At 37.8% G+C, this 19,631-nt stretch overlaps 1 protein-coding gene across 6 annotated transcripts in view; it reads left to right on the forward strand.

The window, feature by feature from the left end:
- RELCH (RAB11 binding and LisH domain, coiled-coil and HEAT repeat containing) overlaps positions 1 to 19,276 on the forward strand; it is a 77,303-nt gene extending 58,027 nt beyond the window's left edge. For 3 of the 6 annotated variants that reach the window (XM_042462073.1, XM_042462075.1, XM_042462076.1), the window contains 9 exons: positions 1,536 to 1,642; positions 2,218 to 2,317; positions 6,204 to 6,286; positions 7,049 to 7,112; positions 9,059 to 9,197; positions 9,327 to 9,443; positions 11,882 to 11,970; positions 15,600 to 15,670; positions 17,310 to 19,276. In XM_042462073.1, the coding sequence (XP_042318007.1) occupies positions 1,536 to 1,642; positions 2,218 to 2,317; positions 6,204 to 6,286; positions 7,049 to 7,112; positions 9,059 to 9,197; positions 9,327 to 9,443; positions 11,882 to 11,970; positions 15,600 to 15,670; positions 17,310 to 17,430 (891 nt within the window). In that variant the 3' untranslated portion in view covers positions 17,431 to 19,276. Of the gene's footprint in view, positions 1 to 1,535; positions 1,643 to 2,217; positions 2,318 to 6,203; positions 6,287 to 6,741; positions 6,825 to 7,048; positions 7,113 to 9,058; positions 9,198 to 9,326; positions 9,553 to 10,953; positions 11,117 to 11,881; positions 11,971 to 15,599; positions 15,671 to 17,309 lie in introns of those variants that run through there. The other 3 variants (XM_042462077.1, XR_006103406.1, XR_006103407.1) reach the window with 3 other exon arrangements.
- The last annotated feature ends 355 nt before the right edge of the window (positions 19,277 to 19,631 follow it).

Consider the following 19,631-nt stretch of genomic DNA (forward strand, 5'->3'; position numbering starts at 1 on the left):
AAAACTTTAACCACAGAGTAGCAGCATAAAAATCCTGGCTTGGACTCTAAGATAATTTAACTTAGGGAGACACATAGAAGAGATGTTTTTTCCGTTCCTTCTGCAGCCAAAACAGAGCAAAATTCTTTCTGATTTGAGAGATTCTTCTCTCTCTCTCTCTCTCTTTCTGGTTCCTCCCCACCCTGCATTTTTCACAGTTCAGGAAATCCCAAGTTCCAAAGAGAGATATTTCAGTAGTGCAAATGCCTGGAGGAGAGATTAAAGATCAGATCTTGCTCAGTCTTGTGCACACTCTACTGCATATCTGCCATCCTTATCTGGTATATAATGGAACATCTGCTGTCTCTTTCATAATAAAGAAATAATGATGCACAGCCTTTTGAAGGAACATTTTGAATCATGTATGCTCCCTACAGCTTCAAAAAGGGACTAATATTTCCGGAATTCTTGCTATACTCAGTGAAAATGAAGACTGTATTTTTCCCCCCTTGGAAAGCTAACTTCATCAATATATATACTTTACCGCAAGCAGAAGAACATGCTGTCTGTCTGTTTGGAAGCAGGAACATGAGTCTTATTATTTGCAGCAGTATTCCTAGTCTATTTTAGAACTGTGTGACATGATATATTAGCAACAGAGTTTGACCAAACCAGGTTGAGTTTGACCTTGACTATTTTAGTTGTGGAGAAAGAGTGGCAAAACTGCTGGCTTCACTTAGATTGTGGAATGCATTTGATAACAAATTCTTGCATAACAAATGCAGTCAAAATCCATATGGCATAGAGCAAACATGGAATGAACTAAGCATCTACATGCTTCTCTTAATTTTTATTTATTCATTTATTTATTTTATATGCTGCCTTTATCCCAGGACAGGACCCAAGGCGGTTCAGTAACAAAAAATTAAAAACATTTACAAAATTCATTAATTCATGGAACATATTACATGAGTATAATTAAAATTTAGTGACATTGTGTGTGTTTGCATGGCTTCAAGTCACCTGTTGACTTATGACAACTGCATGAATTTCATAGGGTTTTCTTAGACAAGGAATAAAGAGGTGGTGTAATGACTGAGCCCACCAGTTATTTGAGGACTTCTCCCAGACAACAAAAGATTTAAGGTTGAGAGGAAGGTCTGATGCAAATGAGAATTGACATCACATGCTAATCATGTTACATCACTGCTGACATAATGCTCAACTGGCCAATCAGACCCGGAAACTTTGAGGTGGTCCCAATGAGAGGTAGCCTGAGATGACCCAGATGCTGGCTGTGGTTTGTCCAATAACTGTACTGAACATAGAATAACTGTACTGAACATAGATTTGGCTGTTGACTTCAATTTAATATTTACTGGTTGCTGATTCTTAAACAGTGATATGGTGCAACTCATTGGGGCTTAGGAAACTGTGAAAGAGCTGAAGAGTGGACATAGAGTCCCAGTCCCAAACTGTTACTGTACCTCATTCTGAAGAACACAGGTCTGGGTTGTTAGCAAGCTAACATTTGAATTTTAAAAACTTACTTCTAGGAAGAAGACCGCAAGCTGTTGGTAGGATTTTTAGAAGATGTAATGACTATGCTTTCATTATCCCATGCTCCCCTTGATAGCCTGAAAGCATCTTTTGTGGAACTGGGGTAAAGTATACTATATAATTGGAACTGGGGTAAAGTGGTGTATATTTCTCATACATATTTATATTGTAAGAATTTAGCATGTAATTGCCAAAATCCAGTTCTTAGTCCCAACTGGAATAGTCATATTGATTCAATGGGATTTATTTACTTTCCAAATTCCTGTTGGTTGAATGGGTCTGTTCTCGTTAGCATTTGCATTTAGGACAATGTTATAGAATTCTCCTCTTAGGCATGCTGTTCCAAATGTTTAGTGGTGGTTTGTGACATCTATGAATTGCAGTCTTTCAGTTTGCGAACACAGCAAATCATCTTCTGTAAGGAACTTGCAAACTAAAATGGACTATGGGGAGAAATACAGGAAGGAAAGAAAAGGGTTGAAATGTGAGAAAAGCACAGCTACAGGTGTTTCATTTTTGTTTAGACTGAGACTGATGTTAGCCAAAAGCTCCACAGAGAAGGTGAAATCTGAAGGCCCAGAATGCACAGTAAGGGGAGTCATTTGAATTAAACTGATATAGTTCAGTCTTCACTTATTTATTTGTTTCTTTGATTGTTTTGTTTTGTTTTGTTTTCAGTGCAAATCCAGCATACCATGAGTTGCTGCTAACAGTATTATGGTATGGAGTTGTACATACTTCAGCACTTGTTCGGTGTACAGCTGCTAGAATGTTTGAGGTAAGTCCTCCCCCTCTCCCAACAGTTTAGATGCTGTTTGAAGGTGCTTTATAGTATGATTTGGCAGCTGGTGGCCTCAGGAAATGCTGTCCTCCTCTTTCCCAGCTACCTCCTCTGCCTGCCACAATTCACTCCCTACTTTCTTCAGAAAAGTTGGAGGTGAAGCAGGAGAAGCATTGTGGTCAAGAAAGAATAGAATTGTACAATATTGATGAATATTAATTTTAGTCTCTGGATGTATGAGACAATACTAAGCCCCAGTCACCAGATAATTCCAGCAGTAACTCCAGCTTTCACTGATGGTGGGATAAGTAGATAGAGGGCCAGATCTGTTTTCTTTTGCTGCCTTCCTTAGCAGCCAGAAGGCAAAAAGGTAATGAAGCTGGCAGGTGCACCCTTCAGTCCACTACACATTTGCAGGGACCTTGAGAGAGCAATCCAGTTTCATGTAGCACAGTGGCAACATGTGAAAAAGCAGAATACACAAGTTGCCTGCATCTTCTAACTGAGCCTCTGTCACATCCATACAAATGTGAGTGCAGGCTGGAGTCCCACATTCTAGTGGTGTAAATCTATTTTAAAAATATTTCATAGAATTATAGAATCATAGAGTTGGAAGAGACTGCAAGGGCCATTCAGTCGAACCCCCTGCCATGCAGGAAATCTAAATCAAAGCATCCCCGACAGATGGCCATCCAGCCTCTGTTTAAAGACCTTTTAGAGGCTCTGTACTGTGATGAGAGAGCAGGATGTTTACATGCTACAGTTTGGGTTCAATAAGGTTGTAAATTTTCCAGTGTTCATTTATCTCCTTATAGTCCACCCCGCACACTCAGGGAACTGTCTACTGCAGCCAATGAAGAACAGGCGGGCTTCAGCTACCCAGAGGGCCTTTTCATCTGCCACTCCTAAAGCATGGAATAACCTGCCAGAGGAGATCCATCACATTACTAGTCTAGACGCCTTCATAGAGACTGTCAAGATGGATCTCTTCCTGCAGGCCTTCCCAAACTGACCTCCCTTACTTTGACACCATTTGTCTTCCCAGACCTAAATTGTCTCTCTTCAACTTGCCTTTTTAACTATTTTAAATTGTATTTTTATTAGTTACTATTTTACCTTTGGTGGGAAGGATGGGTGATTATTTTTTTTTGTGGATTGGTTTTACTATGTATTTTATTGTATTAATTGTATTTCTCTAACCCACCTTGATCCATAGGGAGAGGTGGGATATAAATAAATTGTTGTTATTATTATCTGTTTGCATATGTTTTTATGGTAACTGGCAAAGTGGAACTCCCTTCTGTTTCCAACTTGAACATTAGGTTGTTGCCCTGCATGCTTAAAATCTTCCATTGGCTATAAGAAATCATTTCAGTCCTGAATTCATTGTTCAAACCAGATATCTGTTGTTAATATCTTGCAAACTGCATAATGTTTATTAACTATGCCAAAATTGTTCTTAGTAACAAAATCCAAAATGGCCTATATTGTTATTTAAAAACAAAATCTGTTTAAAAAATGAAGTAGGGGAGTAAACAGTCAACAGAGCATTTTTATCGGCCCTCAACTGCCATCTATTTACCATCCTTGCATTAACCATACAATTAACAGCAATAAACAGAGAGGACCAGCCTTCAATTTCCTGTCCAGGAGAAGATTTTTTATTTATTTATTTATTTATTTATTTATTTATTTATTTATTTGGTATTGATTTAATGTGACTGCTTCATGCAGTTTTAATCATGATGGATGCATAATGGGAAAATGTGCTATTAATTTAATAATTTTATAAGTGTACATTAGTCTACTAGCTTTCACATCAGTGTAATTATTATACAGGATCAGAAACTAATCTGGTCAGGAAAAAACACTGCAGTTGTAATAGATTATAGTTGCCTATGACAGCACATGCTCTTTTTCATTATATGACAAAGACCTGATCAATATAGCACATAAAATTAGAAAGAGAGCTTTTTTTAGTTGTATCATGCCTTATTGTCATAAATGGTTTAGTTTTTTAGGAGGGCTGTCACAAAAGAGGTTAGAGCTCTTTCCTCTCTGAACTATCATTGCATCTTGAGATACCATGGTCCATGAGTGAGTCTACTTTCCAGATTCAACTTTGTCCTACAATGAAAAGAGGAGTGAAAGAACATGATTATCAAATCAGCCTGTGTCTTACAGCCTGTTTTTCTAGTTCAGTTTCTAATTTCTTCCCAAAGCATATGGTACAATTGTTCTTTCATACATCATATACCTTTTTAACCATAATTGATAGCTTTTTATTTTAAAAAATACATGAAATAGTAGCAGCATACAAGTATCTTCCTACTCTCTAATTCTAGTATCTATAGAAATGATTAGTAGGATAGTGAGGAAATGCAAATATAGGATTTCCTCAGAGGCCACTCTAAACTAGCATGCTGTTTTTTGCCTGGCTCTCCCCATTTTTGCCTGTGTTTGTCAGTTATACTGCACTATGCAGACTATCTTTAGTATTTCATATTGATCCAGATTTGATTCTGGTTTGAACACAACCTTTGCACATTAAGAATATGAACTTGGATCTGTGAAGTATTCCATTAGTTGAAACCATAGGTGGGCAGACATTAGACAGTGGAGCTGTGATGGACAATCCATTGCCTGCTGGTTGCTTGGATATTCCCAAAAGAATAGAAGCATGGCACTTCTGGTGTTCTTAAACAAGAATACATTCTCAGAATCATGTACCATAGATAATTTATGCCTTTGTTAGAAGTTCTGGGAATGCTCTCTTAGTTGTTGTTGTTTTTAAATTGAACACATGGTAAAAAAAAAACCTATACAAGGCTGAAATCAACCCACCCTTGATTTCAACAAAGCAAATGAATATTTTGGCTTTCTCTCAATATGCCCTTCTTTCACCCACTAAAATCAAAATACACTTTAGAATGAGAATAAGCTTTGGTTTTCTGATCACATTAAGTCTTCTTTGCTATATGTATCTGGAACCATTTTCTTTAGTGACGTATTTGCTAAGACATTTAAAGTTATTATGAGTTTTCAAGAACCCTATACCTTTAAAAGCTATGCACATCCTTGATATTCTGCTAAAGACAATATTTGTCACATAACCTTAGAAGAAGTTTTCAACAGAAGTTGCTCAAGAAATGGCCAAATAATGTATTATTTATTTTATGTAATGCAGTTGCACCCTTCAGATACACTGCCATTTCACTGTAATTCAGTGCCAGACACAAAGTACAGTATATGCTTACAAATCACTACCTGGCAATTGGTATATCTATTGGTCACATGAAATCAGTTATATAAATCTGCATTGAACATGACTCCCCTCACACCCTGCAATAGGACAATAACTGAACAAAGAAAGTGTTGGGTAACATCTTTATTAAAAATACTTAGATGTTACAAAAGTTATCCAGAAATCTTTATCAGGCTGGATGTGGAAGAGTGCCATTTTAGTAGTCCTACTTAGGAACCACACAACCACTTCTGGTTCTTAACAATTAGCAAACTTGAACATCCCTGGTGGAAATAGAATAACATAACCAGAATGGAGTTTTACTTTATGAAATCCATGTAATTATTTTTTTAAAAAAATTGCAGTACTAATTCCCAGGATGCCATCGGTTTTTTGTTTTATTTTGTTTTTAACAGCTCCACCGTTTGTCTAGTATGTGCTGCCTGCTTGGGCCACTTGCGCTTTCATTGTGCCTTCTGCATATTTATATTAAAGGGGCACTTTAGCATAGTGGTATTTGCTTCTAATTTTGGTTTGCTTTTTGTGTTTTCTTCCTCTTGGTTGTGCTGTTCTTCCCATGATACTGTGCTCACTCTTTCCGTGCATCACCTGTGATACCCCTCTGCTCTACCCACTCAGCTGTTGGTGAAGGGGGTACATGAAACTCTGGTAGCTCAGAGAGTTGTTCCTGCTCTCATTACTCTCTCCAGTGACCCTGAAATGTAAGTTTCCTGACTGTCTTATAAAACTAGCATCCCTCTTACAGCATGCCAAGAAATAAACTATCAGAGTGTCATAAAAATAACTTTAAAAAAGGCAGGGCCATCAATAAACAAGAGATACAAGTTCTAATTTCATATTTGGAAGACAGCAACTTTTCTGTTGCTATTCTTTTTTAATTGAAATATTGTTACAGTTAACATTTTAGTGTCCACACATGTTTCAAAGGTCACATACTGGTGTTTGTGTCTTCCATGCTGAAGAGAGATGCTACACTCACTAACATGTTATTGCCAGTAAATGCTGAAGCATGAACAGAGTCTTTAACAATGTTAATACTCTGTCTGGGTAACTAAATTGAGAAAGGCCAGTGACTGCTTGCCCAACCTCAGTCACAGCTAACAAAATTATCCTTTCAGTTTAAACCCATTTTTATTGCATGTTGACTGGTTTACAGCTGACTCTTCGAGGCATGAGTGAAGCCTTAGTTGACAAGCGGGTTGCTCCGGCCCTTGTTACCTTGTCCAGTGATCCTGAATTGTGAGTTTCTGATGGCAAACTTGAGTTAATCCTCTCTCTCTCTATCTCTCTCTCTCTCTCTCTACCTTTCTCTCCTTTTTAAAAATTATTTTGAGCATACTACCTGGCCTCTCTCTTGTCATTGCTAGAAATTAATACATCTTTTAATTTTTAAATTGCATTCTTTTTAATTCAAAACTATTTTAAATGCTAACATTTTGGTTGTTGTTTATTTTCCCTATTAGCTCTGTAAGAATAGCCACAATTCCTGCCTTTGGTACTATCATGGAAACAGTCACTCAGAGGGAGGTAGGATGTCTACATATTATCTAAGATAACAGTAGTTGTTTGAAGGAAGAGGAAGAGTTAGAGGAAGAATTTGCAACATACTGATGGTTTTTGTTAATTGTCAGATGGTTACACCTAAAGATCACTTGCAGCAATGTATGGTAGGTCTGGGCTGTATACTAGTAGTTTATACATGCCCTCCTTGCACAAATTCTAAATACAGGCAACTGATTCATGGGCTGTCCAAAACACAATTTACATGAGATCAGTTTCATTCTCATGTGTCACTTTAAAGAACTCCTTAGAATAGCTTTTGCCATAATATCTGGGGCTTATTCTACTTTTCTGCACTGGCAAAAGTCCTCAACCATAAAGGTGTTCGATGTGGATAAATTCTCTGGAAGACTGCATGAGAAATACACATATGCATGTATTATTCCCTCACACTAGCAGATTGAGGCAGGTGGGGAAATAACCCACATGTGTAGGATTTCTCCTGCAGTCATCCCAGAATGACCCTCATGGTGAGTAGCAACCTCTCATTCTCAATTAAACCTTTAAATCAAATCTAAATCATAGAATTCTCAGAAAGGAGAAGTGTTGCAGGGAAATACAAACTCATTAAGTAGCTGGTCCCTTCTCTCCACCCACTTGCATTTTGAAGTCATGAGGATTAGTCTGTGTAGAAGTCTCAAAATTGTAGAGAAAGGGCTCTCTGAGTCTCTCACTGTGACCAAATGAAATGGAAACATTTTTATGTATACAAAGTATCCTAGTACTTAAAAAAACACCTTCATTCAAACTTACAACTTAATAGATTGACACAACACAGAAGGAAAAGAGTGGCACAGAGACCCAGTTCTTAAAGCTCTCCGACTTGATTTGCCTCCTAACTTTATATAAGCCAAAATGAGAATGTACACAAATCACAAGTCATGATATAGAGGAAGATTACACAAGCCAACTTTGAGAGAACTGTTTCATGTGTCCATTGACACTAACATCTAGGCTTAATTTTATACTATGAAGGGGTTTGTGTTTTTAAAAAGTTTATAGTTTTGTATCAGCAGAAACTGCAAGCCTAACTGTAATAAAATTTTAGAATAAGAAGATACTTTCAAAATTGACATTAAGGCTGAGATCCTGCTGGATACCTACATTGCTTTAACTGTGAGATAGGCAATAGTCCAGCCTGCTTTCCAAAACACTTTGCCTCTAAGGATCCTGCCAGAAACCAGGTATTGGAGAAAAAAGCTGCTTGAAGCTGGCAGCCTACTTCTTTCCAGAATGGTGATTTTACCTTACTTCCTTCATAGCTACTGTGCAACCAGATAGAAGTTCAGTCACAGGTGTAACTAATAATTTAACATTAGCCTGGTGAACCAACATGATTCCAGGCTATAACATTTTTGTTGAAGCAGTAGGTGGCATTTTCCAAAACTTGAAAGTTGAATAATAAAACTGAGTTTCTAGTGGCAAAACTTCTGTTGTATTTGCATTCTTGTATTTTCAGTACATTCCATTGTTTGTATAATAACCTAGTTAAGGAAGTGCAACTAAGAATACTTTAGTGAGTCATACTTGTATTGAAATGCTGATTAAGTAGTAATAGTGAGGTTGATTAGAATACCTAGCCTACACTTCCCTTTTTTAAAAGTTATTCACATGTATAATGTGGAATGTTCCTGTTCTTATTTTGGGTGAGTCAAGAAATTAGAAAAAGAACATTCTGAGTATCAGTCAAGATGGACTGATGGACAGATGTATTTTGGAATGAACATAAATTTGCAACAAGGTGTCTGTAGAAAAGTTTTATTGATTATGCAATCTAATTTCAAAAAGCCAGAGTTTTTGCAGTAGAAAAACAGCTGTGTAGTAAAATTTGTGTAAATTTCTATTGAGTGTATTCATTTTGGCTTATTTTATACATTAAAGCATTCATAATTTCTATTACATTTCCTGTTAAGCTGTTGGAGAGAGTTAAAATGCAGTTGGCCTCTTTTTTGGAAGATCCTCAGTATCAAGATCAACACTCTCTACATACAGAAATCATTAAAACCTTTGGGAGAGTTGGACCAAATGCTGAGCCAAGATTTAGAGATGAATGTAAGTTGTCATGATGACAGACAAACCATTTTTGTTTCTTGTTGCTGTCAGTTATTAATGTTTATTCTTGCAAACCTCTGTCTGAAAGTGTTGATTGTAAGTTCAATTTTACATTATCTTTTTTTCCAGTTGTTATTCCACATTTGCACAAACTCGCCTTGGTAAATAACCAACAGTCTATGGATTCAAAAAGACTGGACATTGCAACTCATCTCTTTGAGGCCTATAGTGCACTCTCCTGTTGTTGTATCCTTGTTTAGTTCTGAAATGTATGATTTAACATCACAACAAGAAATGTAACATTACTCTATCTTACATCAATAATGAGTCCATCAGAACTCTGAGAATACCGAAGGTAGAAAAGGCAGTTGTACTAGTGTTAAAAATGTGCTAAAGATTTCTGGAAGCAGAACTTTTTTTCTTTTTCTTTTTATTTTATAGAAAAGTAGTCTTGTTAGCACTCCAAAGATTAACAAGATTATAGTGTAAATTCTAGTGGGACTCATGGATGGGCTGAAGTACACAATAGCATATACTAAACTTGTTAAGCTTTGAAGTACCAGAAAATTGTTGGCTTTGCTGTACTAACATATTTACACCCCTATAGAGTTTTATTTTGCCTTATTGATTGGGAATCAAAGTCACTTTCAGTGACTTTATGTTGTTTGGGGGTCTGGAATAAAGCCTATAGACTCATCCACACTCAGTTGAGAGTAAGTCCCATTAAACTCAGTGGAACTTAATTCTGAGTAGATATGATGTAGGATTGCTTGTGAATTCCATTGACTCGGTTAATAAATTTCTGTTCTGCATGGGAAACTGCGATAAGTTTTGAAGGTGAAGGATAGGTTGCTATGGAGAATCCCAAAGAGCTGTCTCCTGACCACTTAAAGCATGCATAAAGCCATTTACATTTCTTTTCAAATTAGATAATGTATAGTATACTGTCATTTTTCTGAAGTCACTTTACTGAAAGATTTTCAATGTCTGTAAATCCATATGGGTGAATTTAAATTCATATAGGTGTCTAAGAAAGTTAGCTTCCTTTCTTGGAATGGCATAGTGTAGGGCATTCTGGCAAGAATATTTACGAAAAGAGAAGTTGTGGTATTGACTGGAGTGAAATGTAGCTGTTAAGTTTTACCACATACATCACAAGCAGTTGTTGGAAAATACAAACCATATTAACCTGGTCACAGTAACATCAGGAAGAGTGTTTTCTTTTTACCACAAGGGCTTCTCTTGGTGGTAGTTTGAGGCAACATGAACACAGACCTCTCACTGTTTTCAAAATGCCTCAGAGGTTTAACCCAGTAAGGTTGAGTTTTTACCTCCTGCACTCACATATAAGTTCATAGCTAGGGACAAAAACAAAAGAAAATCTCCCCCAGTCTTCCTTGTCTTTTAACATGGTGTAATATCAATAAAGACCCTGCTTCACACTCAGCAAGAGTGTTGCAAACATCAGTTTTGGCTGGCAAGAAAATGTAGCCAAAGTTTGTTGACCTATGTTATTTTTTCAAATAATGCATATTACAGTGTAAGCTTGAATACTGTATATTGTTTAAAATGTGATAGGAATGCTAGTATTAAAGAGAATCTATTTTCATATGATACATCCAAATTATTCAAACCATGATGCACAAAACTCCTTGGAGTTCCAGAAAGTAGATTGGGTTAAAGTTTAAAAAACCTTTCTTCGTTGTAATCTATAACAAGACCACAAAACAAATCCTCTTTCTCCCTTCCCACAAAGGTCACAAGCTCCTGAGGAGGAAAGAGGAACTATCATTAAAAGAAGCCCTACATTCCACATAGGGGAGGAAGAAGCAGAAGTAGTGGCCTGGGTATTAGGCATTAGTGAGAAAAGAAGTAAGGTTCAAGGTCTGGAGAGCTAAGCCAGAGGGAATGGTAAGAAGAATGGCAGATACAGTGGTGCCTCGGGTTACGAAATTAATTCGTTCCGTGGCACCGTTCGTAACCCGAAAAGCCTTCGTAAGCCGAATTGCCATAGGCGCTAATGGGGAAAAGCCGCAATTCCGTGCGAAAAAGCCGAAAAAAGCACCAAAAGTTTTTTCGTAACCCGAAAAAACATTCGTAACCCGGAACAATGTTTTCCTATGGGATTTTTTCGTATCCCGAAAATTTCGTAACCTGGGTATTTCGTATCCCGAGGTACCACTGTAATGGTGTGCAGTTATAGTGTACAGATGAATTTTAGTACATTTGCCATGCCATTTATTACAATGTTTTAATGAATATTTAAATAGAGGCATGAAAAATAACATCTTACCAATGATACTAAATCTTAATCATACTTAATCATCAAGTTAATTTAGTATACAGAGCTAATGTTATTTTTAGGTGCTTCATCTTGGGCTTCACATTAGGAACGTGTTGCAAAAAATCTGTGCTGTTGCTATTTGTCTTGTCCTTTACCAAACCTTCCTGAAATTGTTTTACGTTGCAAATACTTTGCATTTCTCAGTAACTACTTTAATTTCTTGCATGCATTTTTCCCAAGGAGTAAGTACAGTGGCAAGAATAGTGGTAAGCTTTTGAAGGGAAAGCTCTGCATGTAAAGGATATCATGATTTTTGCACTTCATCTTCCAATTTTGACTTGAAATAAAGGCAAGAGCAAGTCATTCTTTCTATATCAGACCTTAACTCCCTGTCTTCTAGTTATTTCTGAAGATTTAATGGTCAATCACTTTTTACCTGGACTCAGATGTTTACGAAGTGACATGGAAACCCTTTCACCAGAACATGAGGTGAGTAATTGAAATTGCCCTTTTGCATGTAGGTTTAAGATGAATCATAGAATCATAGAGTTGGAAGAGACCACAAGGGCCATCCAGTCCAACACCCTGCCGTGCAGGAAATCTAAATCAAAGATGGCATAATAAATGGAATCTCTAATTCTCTATATACACCTGAACTTTCAATATTTTACTCCTTGCCTCTGAGGAAAGTGATCTATCTGATATAATAAATCTGTTAATCCTAAAGGAGCTACAGAAATGCTAGTTTTATCTACAAGAAACTAACATAATTGTCCTCTTGGGGGAAAATATACTGATTCATCATTTGGTGTTGTTATTATTGTTTTGTGTCTTGAAGTGATTTCTGACTTACGGCAACCCTAAAGCAAACCTATCACAGGGTTTTCTTGGATGAATTTGGTCACAGGGGTTTGCCATGGCCTTCCTTTGGGGTTGAGAGAGTATGACTTGCCCAAGGTCACCCAGTGGGTTTCCATGTCCAGGCCCCTGGTCTCCTAGTGTCCTAGTCCAACATTCAAGCCACTATTTCATGCAATGTTAAATATTCAATATTACAAGAAGTACAATTTCACCTGAAGAGAGAGGAAGATGTGTTTACACATTCATGAAATGAAATGAAATTTATTACAGTCAATGACCAACATAAAACAATATAAAAAGTACAATATTATACAATGCCTAATTTGGGGGGGAGGGGGGAGGAACCAATGCAAACAGTATAGTACAAATACAATAGGAATACAGCTTGGAGGCTATAAATTCAGATAACTATATAGAGTGAAATCCTTTCAAATACAAATACTAGATGACATCAATAGAGTAAAAATTAAGACACCATTTTTCGTCTACAAGCTATTGCAGCAATGCAAAAACTTGCCACCTTGATTGTAATCTCTGGCTGCTGATCAGCCAGAAGGTAATCAATGTAAAATGCATCAGGTTTATCTGGTATTTTTTGTAAAATTGGTACTATAAAACAGTGCTGCAGATCCCGGTAAAGGGTGTGATACAATAAAACATGCCCCAGTGTTTCTACCTCCCCAGACCCACAAGGACATAAACATTCACAGAATGGTTTGTTATTATATCTTCCTGCAAGTAAGGCCGATGGAAGTACATTAAATTTGGCCAGGGTAAAGGCTTTCCTATACTTTGGATTTGTTAGATTTTTCAAATGTGCAGCAAGTATCATGTAATCTGATAAAAGATGTATGTAGCACAGACTATTTCCTGTTAGGTTACATACTGTGATTTGTTGTTGTTAACTGCTCTTGAGTCGATCTCAGCTCATGGCAACCCTATGAATGCGACATCTCCAAGACCACCTATCCTCCACTGCTCTGCTTAGGTCCTGTAGATTCAGGCCTGTGGCCTCTTTGATGGTGTTCGATCATCTGGCTTGTGGTCTTCTCTTTCTACTGCCCTCTATTTTTCCTAGCATTATTGTCTTTTCCAGTGATTAATGCCTTTCATGATGTGGCCAAAGTACAACAGCCTCAATTTAGTTATCCTTTATCAGCATTCTTCACTGTTCAGCTCTTACATCTGTACACATTGATAAGGAATATGACAGCTTGGACGAGCCTCACTTTGGTGTTCAGATTTATATCTTTGCACTTAAGGATATCATCAAGTTCTTTTGTAGCTGCCCTTTCCAATCCTAGTTGTCTTCTAATTTCTTGATTACAGTCACCATTCCGATCACTATGTGATTCAAGGTATGGAATTCAAGGTATGGGAGCCTCCTTGACTTTCTTCAGTAACTGCTCCAGATCTTTGTTGGCTTCTGTTAGTAGTACAGTATTGTGTTGTCTGTGTATGTAATGACACAGTTGTGAGATCAGTCAAAGTACCCTGTTTCCAGCAATGAGCAGTCAAGATGGGCTGCTCAGTTGTCAGTAGTTGTGCTCCCTTGGGCCCTGAATCAGGAGAAAGGCAGGATAGAAATCAAATCAAATCTCCATCATTAAAGTGCTTTCCTCTGAATCTTTCAATTTCTGATAAAATTTACTGTGACCACATAAATTGGTTTTAAGTACAATTTCTTGACTGCAGTCACCATTGTAAACTATTGGGAAACAGACAGGTAGAACACGCCAAAAATTACAACAATCTTGAATGCTTCTTTTCAGTATTTTAGCCAACTGGCCATGCCCACCTCTTCCCCAACACATACACTGTGGCCAGTGACCATGCTGTTTTTAGAATTTTACTTCTCATTGTTTGTTTTTCTTAAAGATTTTGTCTACTTGTGTAAAGCTTGCTGTTATCTGAAGCATACGGATAGAATCCTCGTGTTACACTTACTTTGACACTGTCCTCTTGGTACTTATTGCTTTTGGCCCTCTTCAGTTTCCTGACTGTTTGGCCCCTGCACAGTCTTCAGATATAGACAGTTTCTGGTAGGAGGGAAAATGAATAAAAATGCTGTATGTGTATGAGACATGGAAAATATGTACACACATGTTCATAAATGTTGCCTATAAGCCAGTTTCAAAATCAGTTCAGTGGATCCTTCCCATCTGCGGAAGGATCCTTCCCATCAGTTTCAGGGGCCCCTGCAGATGGCAAAAAATGTAGATAGTCACATCCCATATTATTCATGCTGCCAGTGAATAATATGGGGTGTGACAATCCACTAGTAGTCAAATCCACAGATTGCTAGCCCGCCAATACAGAGGGTTCACTGTAATATCATCTACAGACATTTGTTTTAAAAAGTTCCACTCCCCTACTGTAGATTGTTCAATAATTGGACCCTTAAGGACACATGAGACAGTGAGCTACATTACACACCAGAAAACTTAAGGTTGCTTGTGCTGGTCATGACCTGTTTAGCTTGATGGCAAATGTGTACTTTATGCTGAGCAGGAGGGTATGATGTAAAAATAAAGCAGTCTTTACAACAAACCAGTGAGGGCACAATAGACATGCCACATCTACAGAAAAGAAAACAACTTTTACCATTAACAAAACAGTCATTTTCAGCTCCATGGCAATAGCCAAACATATCACACCCACATCAACTTGGAAAACAGAACACAACTCCACTGAATGGTGGGAAGGCTGTAAACGTAACACACCCATCAGGCAGTTGTTACAGCATACTTACAGTAGCCCAGGCACAAAATTAAACTGGAAGGAAGAAAGGAAGGAAGACTTTACATTACTACCTCATGAAATAATAAGAGTATGTGATTGCAAAATGATTAGGCCCACCGTGATGAGGGTAAAGAAAAGGTATACTGTAACACTTTATGTGCTTCATATTTTTGTTACAGTCATATTTTTGTTACACCCCCAAAAGGGGGGGTGACGCCCAGTCGGGCCCTACCTCCCATGCTCCCCCCTGCATCAACCCCGTATGCAGTCCAACCTCCCACACTGTCCTGTTGCTTCCCCGTGCACACTCCCCCCACCACACCATCCTGTCCTTTTCCTCATCAGGAAAAGGATGGGGCGGCACATGAGGAGGGAGCGCATGCCGCCCCCAGAAGCCCCACTGCCTGCACTAGCTGACCTTTGTATTCATTTTGAGAACATATATATTTACAACCCAGAAAAATATCTAAACCTTCTTATCTTTGAACTTAAACTTGCCCTCTCCTGTATTTCAGGTTATTTTAAGCTCCATGATAAAGGAATGTGAACAGAAAGTTGAAAATAGGAGTGTCCAAGAACCACAAGGGTAAGATGTTGATTTGTTTTTCCCCACTAGTGTCTGCCTTCCTCGTGGTCAATGTAAATGAATCATAATAAAGTTAAAACTTCATCAGATATTCAACATAGGCTTAGCAGCTTTAAGTGTTAAGATTAGCTCTAGTTTTTCTTTGTGGTCTCTGTGACTCACACATGCAGGCCATTCTACACCTGCAAAGAGATCCTTAGAAGCTTCTAGGGCTGCTTTTTGGTAGTAATCCTGCACCCTCAACCACATTGATAAAAGATGTGTGCTTCCATCTATCTCTTCTTTTTCATCCACCATTGCGGTAGAATCATTAGGAAGTTTTAGGCATTCTCTTCATCTGTTCAACTGTGGGCTTTATCCCAGAAGTTAAACATTTCAAGAAATATTTAACCTGTGGAGCAAAGATTCTGGGTCATGCATACTATCTCCTCTGCCTGGGCAAGGACCATGAGGTCCACTTGTGTCTGTATTGCCAGAACTTTACACAGCAAGCAAGGTGCAATAGTGCTTCCCAGCTAAAACTGTTCAGTGGAAGGAGCCCTCCAGACTGTGGCCCTTGCAGTTCAAAAGAAGCCATTTCATTTGGCCTCTGTGACTTTCTGCTCTTACCACCTGCAGCTGTGGAGCACCAACCTGATCACTCATTGGGCTAGGCTCCCACAGCTACTCCTCAAACTTGAGGTCCAAAGCATACTGCAGAAATAATCCAGTTTGAGTCTGCTTTAACTGTCCTGGATCAATGCTAGGGAATTCTGGGAACTGTAATGTTGTGAGACATTTAGCCTTCTCTGACAGAGTTCTGATGCTACAATAAACTACAGTTCCCAAGATTTCCTTCCACTGAGCCAGGGCAGTTAAAGCAGTCTCAGACTGGATTATTTCTGCAGTGTGTTTTGGACCTAAGACTATGACACTTGAATTTTCTTTCAAGCTGCCTAAATTCCAGCGTAAATCTAAACAATCACAGAGACATAAAACTGTTAAGTCCCACTGAAAATGAGAGTTCAATCCCCTCTCCCCCTGCTTTCCAAAGTACTTAGATATACCACCTGGAATAGAAACTGAATTTCTGAAATATATTTACACTTCATCACTTCTCTCCTTTTTCTCTTAGTCTGAGTATCAGAATCGGCTCAAAAACTGCTCGTGCCTTGCGCTGGCATAAATACCTATATGTAAGGACAATATTCCAGCTGTGGTTCTAGTTATGCTGGTTTGCACAAGCAATTCAGCTGTCTAGGACTTTGTAGATTCTACATAGTCCAGCAAGTGTCCTGACAAATTGTGAGTTCCAGCATAACTACCATGTAGCTGGTATAGTTGTATGCCATGCAACTGGTGAAAGTAATCTCAGCCTGTTAATGAGGTATGGCCGTTTCACATTAACATTTCATTTGGACAGGCTTTTAGATGCTATTATTCAAAATGTTTTTACATTTCAGTGACAATCTCTTTGAATTTCATTATGTGACATATAAAGCTGCCTCATATAAAGTCAAATCCTTTGTCTACAGAGCCCAGTATTAGTGTCTTTGGCAGCAGCTTTCCAGAATCCCGGCAAAAGCCTTTTTCCAGGCCTGTTGCAAGATCATTTTAATGAGTGGTGCCATATATTAACTTTCTATTCCTTCCTCTCTAGTTCTATGTCAATTGCAGCAAGCCTTGTGAGTGAAGACACAAAAACCAAGTTTCTGAACAAAATGGGCCAGCTGACCACCTCAGGAGCCATGCTGGCTAATGTATTTCAGAGGAAGAAATAAATTGGAATGGAAAGCCCTTGTAAACACTGAAAGACCTCATTAAGACTCGTTCCTTGTACTTGAAGTACTTGCCTTTTTATTTCCCCATCTTATGTTCTTGTAGTATAATTTTACTCTAACCTACAAAGATATTTGCACTGCTCTCAAATATTGCTATGTATCTGTTAACATTGGGTTAAATGTGGTTGATTATAAACCTAAATTAAGTCTGTATCAAGTCCCTGTCCTGTGTTCTTGTCTTTTCAGCATAATTTTTTATATAAATATATAAATATATATATATATAGTGAAGATTTTTTATTTCCCTCCCGATGGGTTCTCGGCTGATATCTGTATTATACATGGAGCTGTTATAATGGTACCTAAAATAATGTAAATTTGAAGTTGCAGTCATAAAGTAATAAAAGTGGAGAATACTTATGTATTTAAGTTATAAGAGGGTAATGCGGAATTTTTTAATGTTTCTAAAATGAAAGGCAAGAGCCACCAGCACTAGTCTGATTCTTGGATTGTTTTTTGTAAATCGTTGTATATTTGGATTACAGAGGAGATGGAGAATATAATGTATAACAGAATTGCTTACACAAGACTTATTGTGGACCAGATTATTCCAGAAGTGATGGTTAAACCAGATCTTTGGAGATGCATCTTATGCATGCACATGTTTAATGTAAATCAAGCAGCTTATCAGCCTCACTGCTAGACAGCACATTTTACTAAGCAAGGCTGGGAAGTGGGGACTAATAGTACATTCCACACTGATTTTAGCAGAATTAATTTTAGTGGAATTCTACCTTGGGATTAACTTAAATTGGATGCTGCTATGCTCAAAAAAGGTCTTACCCACATACATGCTTCTGTTGTCCAAGCTTGTAAGTGTGTAATGTCTGCGTGCTCGAGCTGCATCTATCCTGACTACAGTTCACAAGTGCAGTGAACACACAGTACATATTGGTCAGTGCATGGGTAAGCATCATCAATGGGATTCTGGCCATGTGGAATGGGTACAGGACCAACATCTCTTTTAAACCAGGCTTTACAAGACAATGAGGGTACATGACCATACTTGACCACTTATATGACACTGCAGAGGTTAAAAGCAATAATTTGTTTAGCTATGAATCAATTCAAATTGTGAAATTATAAATACAATGCAACTTCCCAAATTACAATGGTGAAAAGCCACAAGTGTTGCCAAAAATTAATACTGATATCCACTACAATTGTTAAACATTTAGCATGTTAAATGTTTTCTGTTTTAGCATTGCAACATTTCTGTGAAGACAAGGCCCAGATTCCTCCAAGACTATCCAGAGTTTCATGGCTATCTGGAGCCCAAGCACAATACTATTTCGGTGATACCTTTTTTCCCATAACAAATTCTAAAAATTCTATTCTCAGTAAGAGATGATGACCAAGCAATCACATTGCAACATTAGCAGACAGGCCCAGACCTTGCTAACTCTATGTCACATACCTTAAGACTTCACTGAAAAGCAAGATGAGATAGCTGCAGTAATTCTTGCAATAGCCATACTATGTTGGGGAAGAGAAAATGAGTTTGCGTCAGACTCACATGGGGCATTAATATCTTATTTTCTCAGATTCCCATGTCTTCAATGTAAAAAAGGCCAATTTTGTATACTTTCACATTTTGACTAAGGTGATGAATGAATCAGCTCCTTCCCTACTTCCAACTCCTGTAAGTTGCACTAATTCTGTTGCAAGTGTTGTCCTAGCGGACAATAATCCGTCTGATCATGAAATGCTGGTGGCATTCCTGAAGAACTGGAAGCGACTAAGTCTCTTGTCTTTTCTTGAGTTAAATAAAATGTTTTGCATATTTGCTTTGTATGTTTTTAAGGACTTGTGTCTGATGAGTGGTTTTACTTTAAATTATTTCAACAACTGATGTTTTACTTAACATGATCTCTTTTTTTACAGCACACTTCATTGAACTTTGATACATTTTAATTTTTGATATGTGACTACTGAACTTGAGCAGGATGCACTTGAAGCATGTTTGGGGGATGGGATGATAAACAAATCCCTTTCATTTACACCCCACCAGTTCTTCAGTTGAGGTCCTACAATAACAACAATGTACAGATCATTGTGTGCCAATGAGTGGTGGGATAATATGCACTCTATTTTATTTATTTATAAAACTATTTATATTCCATATACTGATACGGGTCAAA

This window comes from Sceloporus undulatus, chromosome 4 (assembly GCF_019175285.1).
Source record: "Sceloporus undulatus isolate JIND9_A2432 ecotype Alabama chromosome 4, SceUnd_v1.1, whole genome shotgun sequence".
Taxonomy (NCBI): domain Eukaryota; kingdom Metazoa; phylum Chordata; class Lepidosauria; order Squamata; family Phrynosomatidae; genus Sceloporus; species Sceloporus undulatus.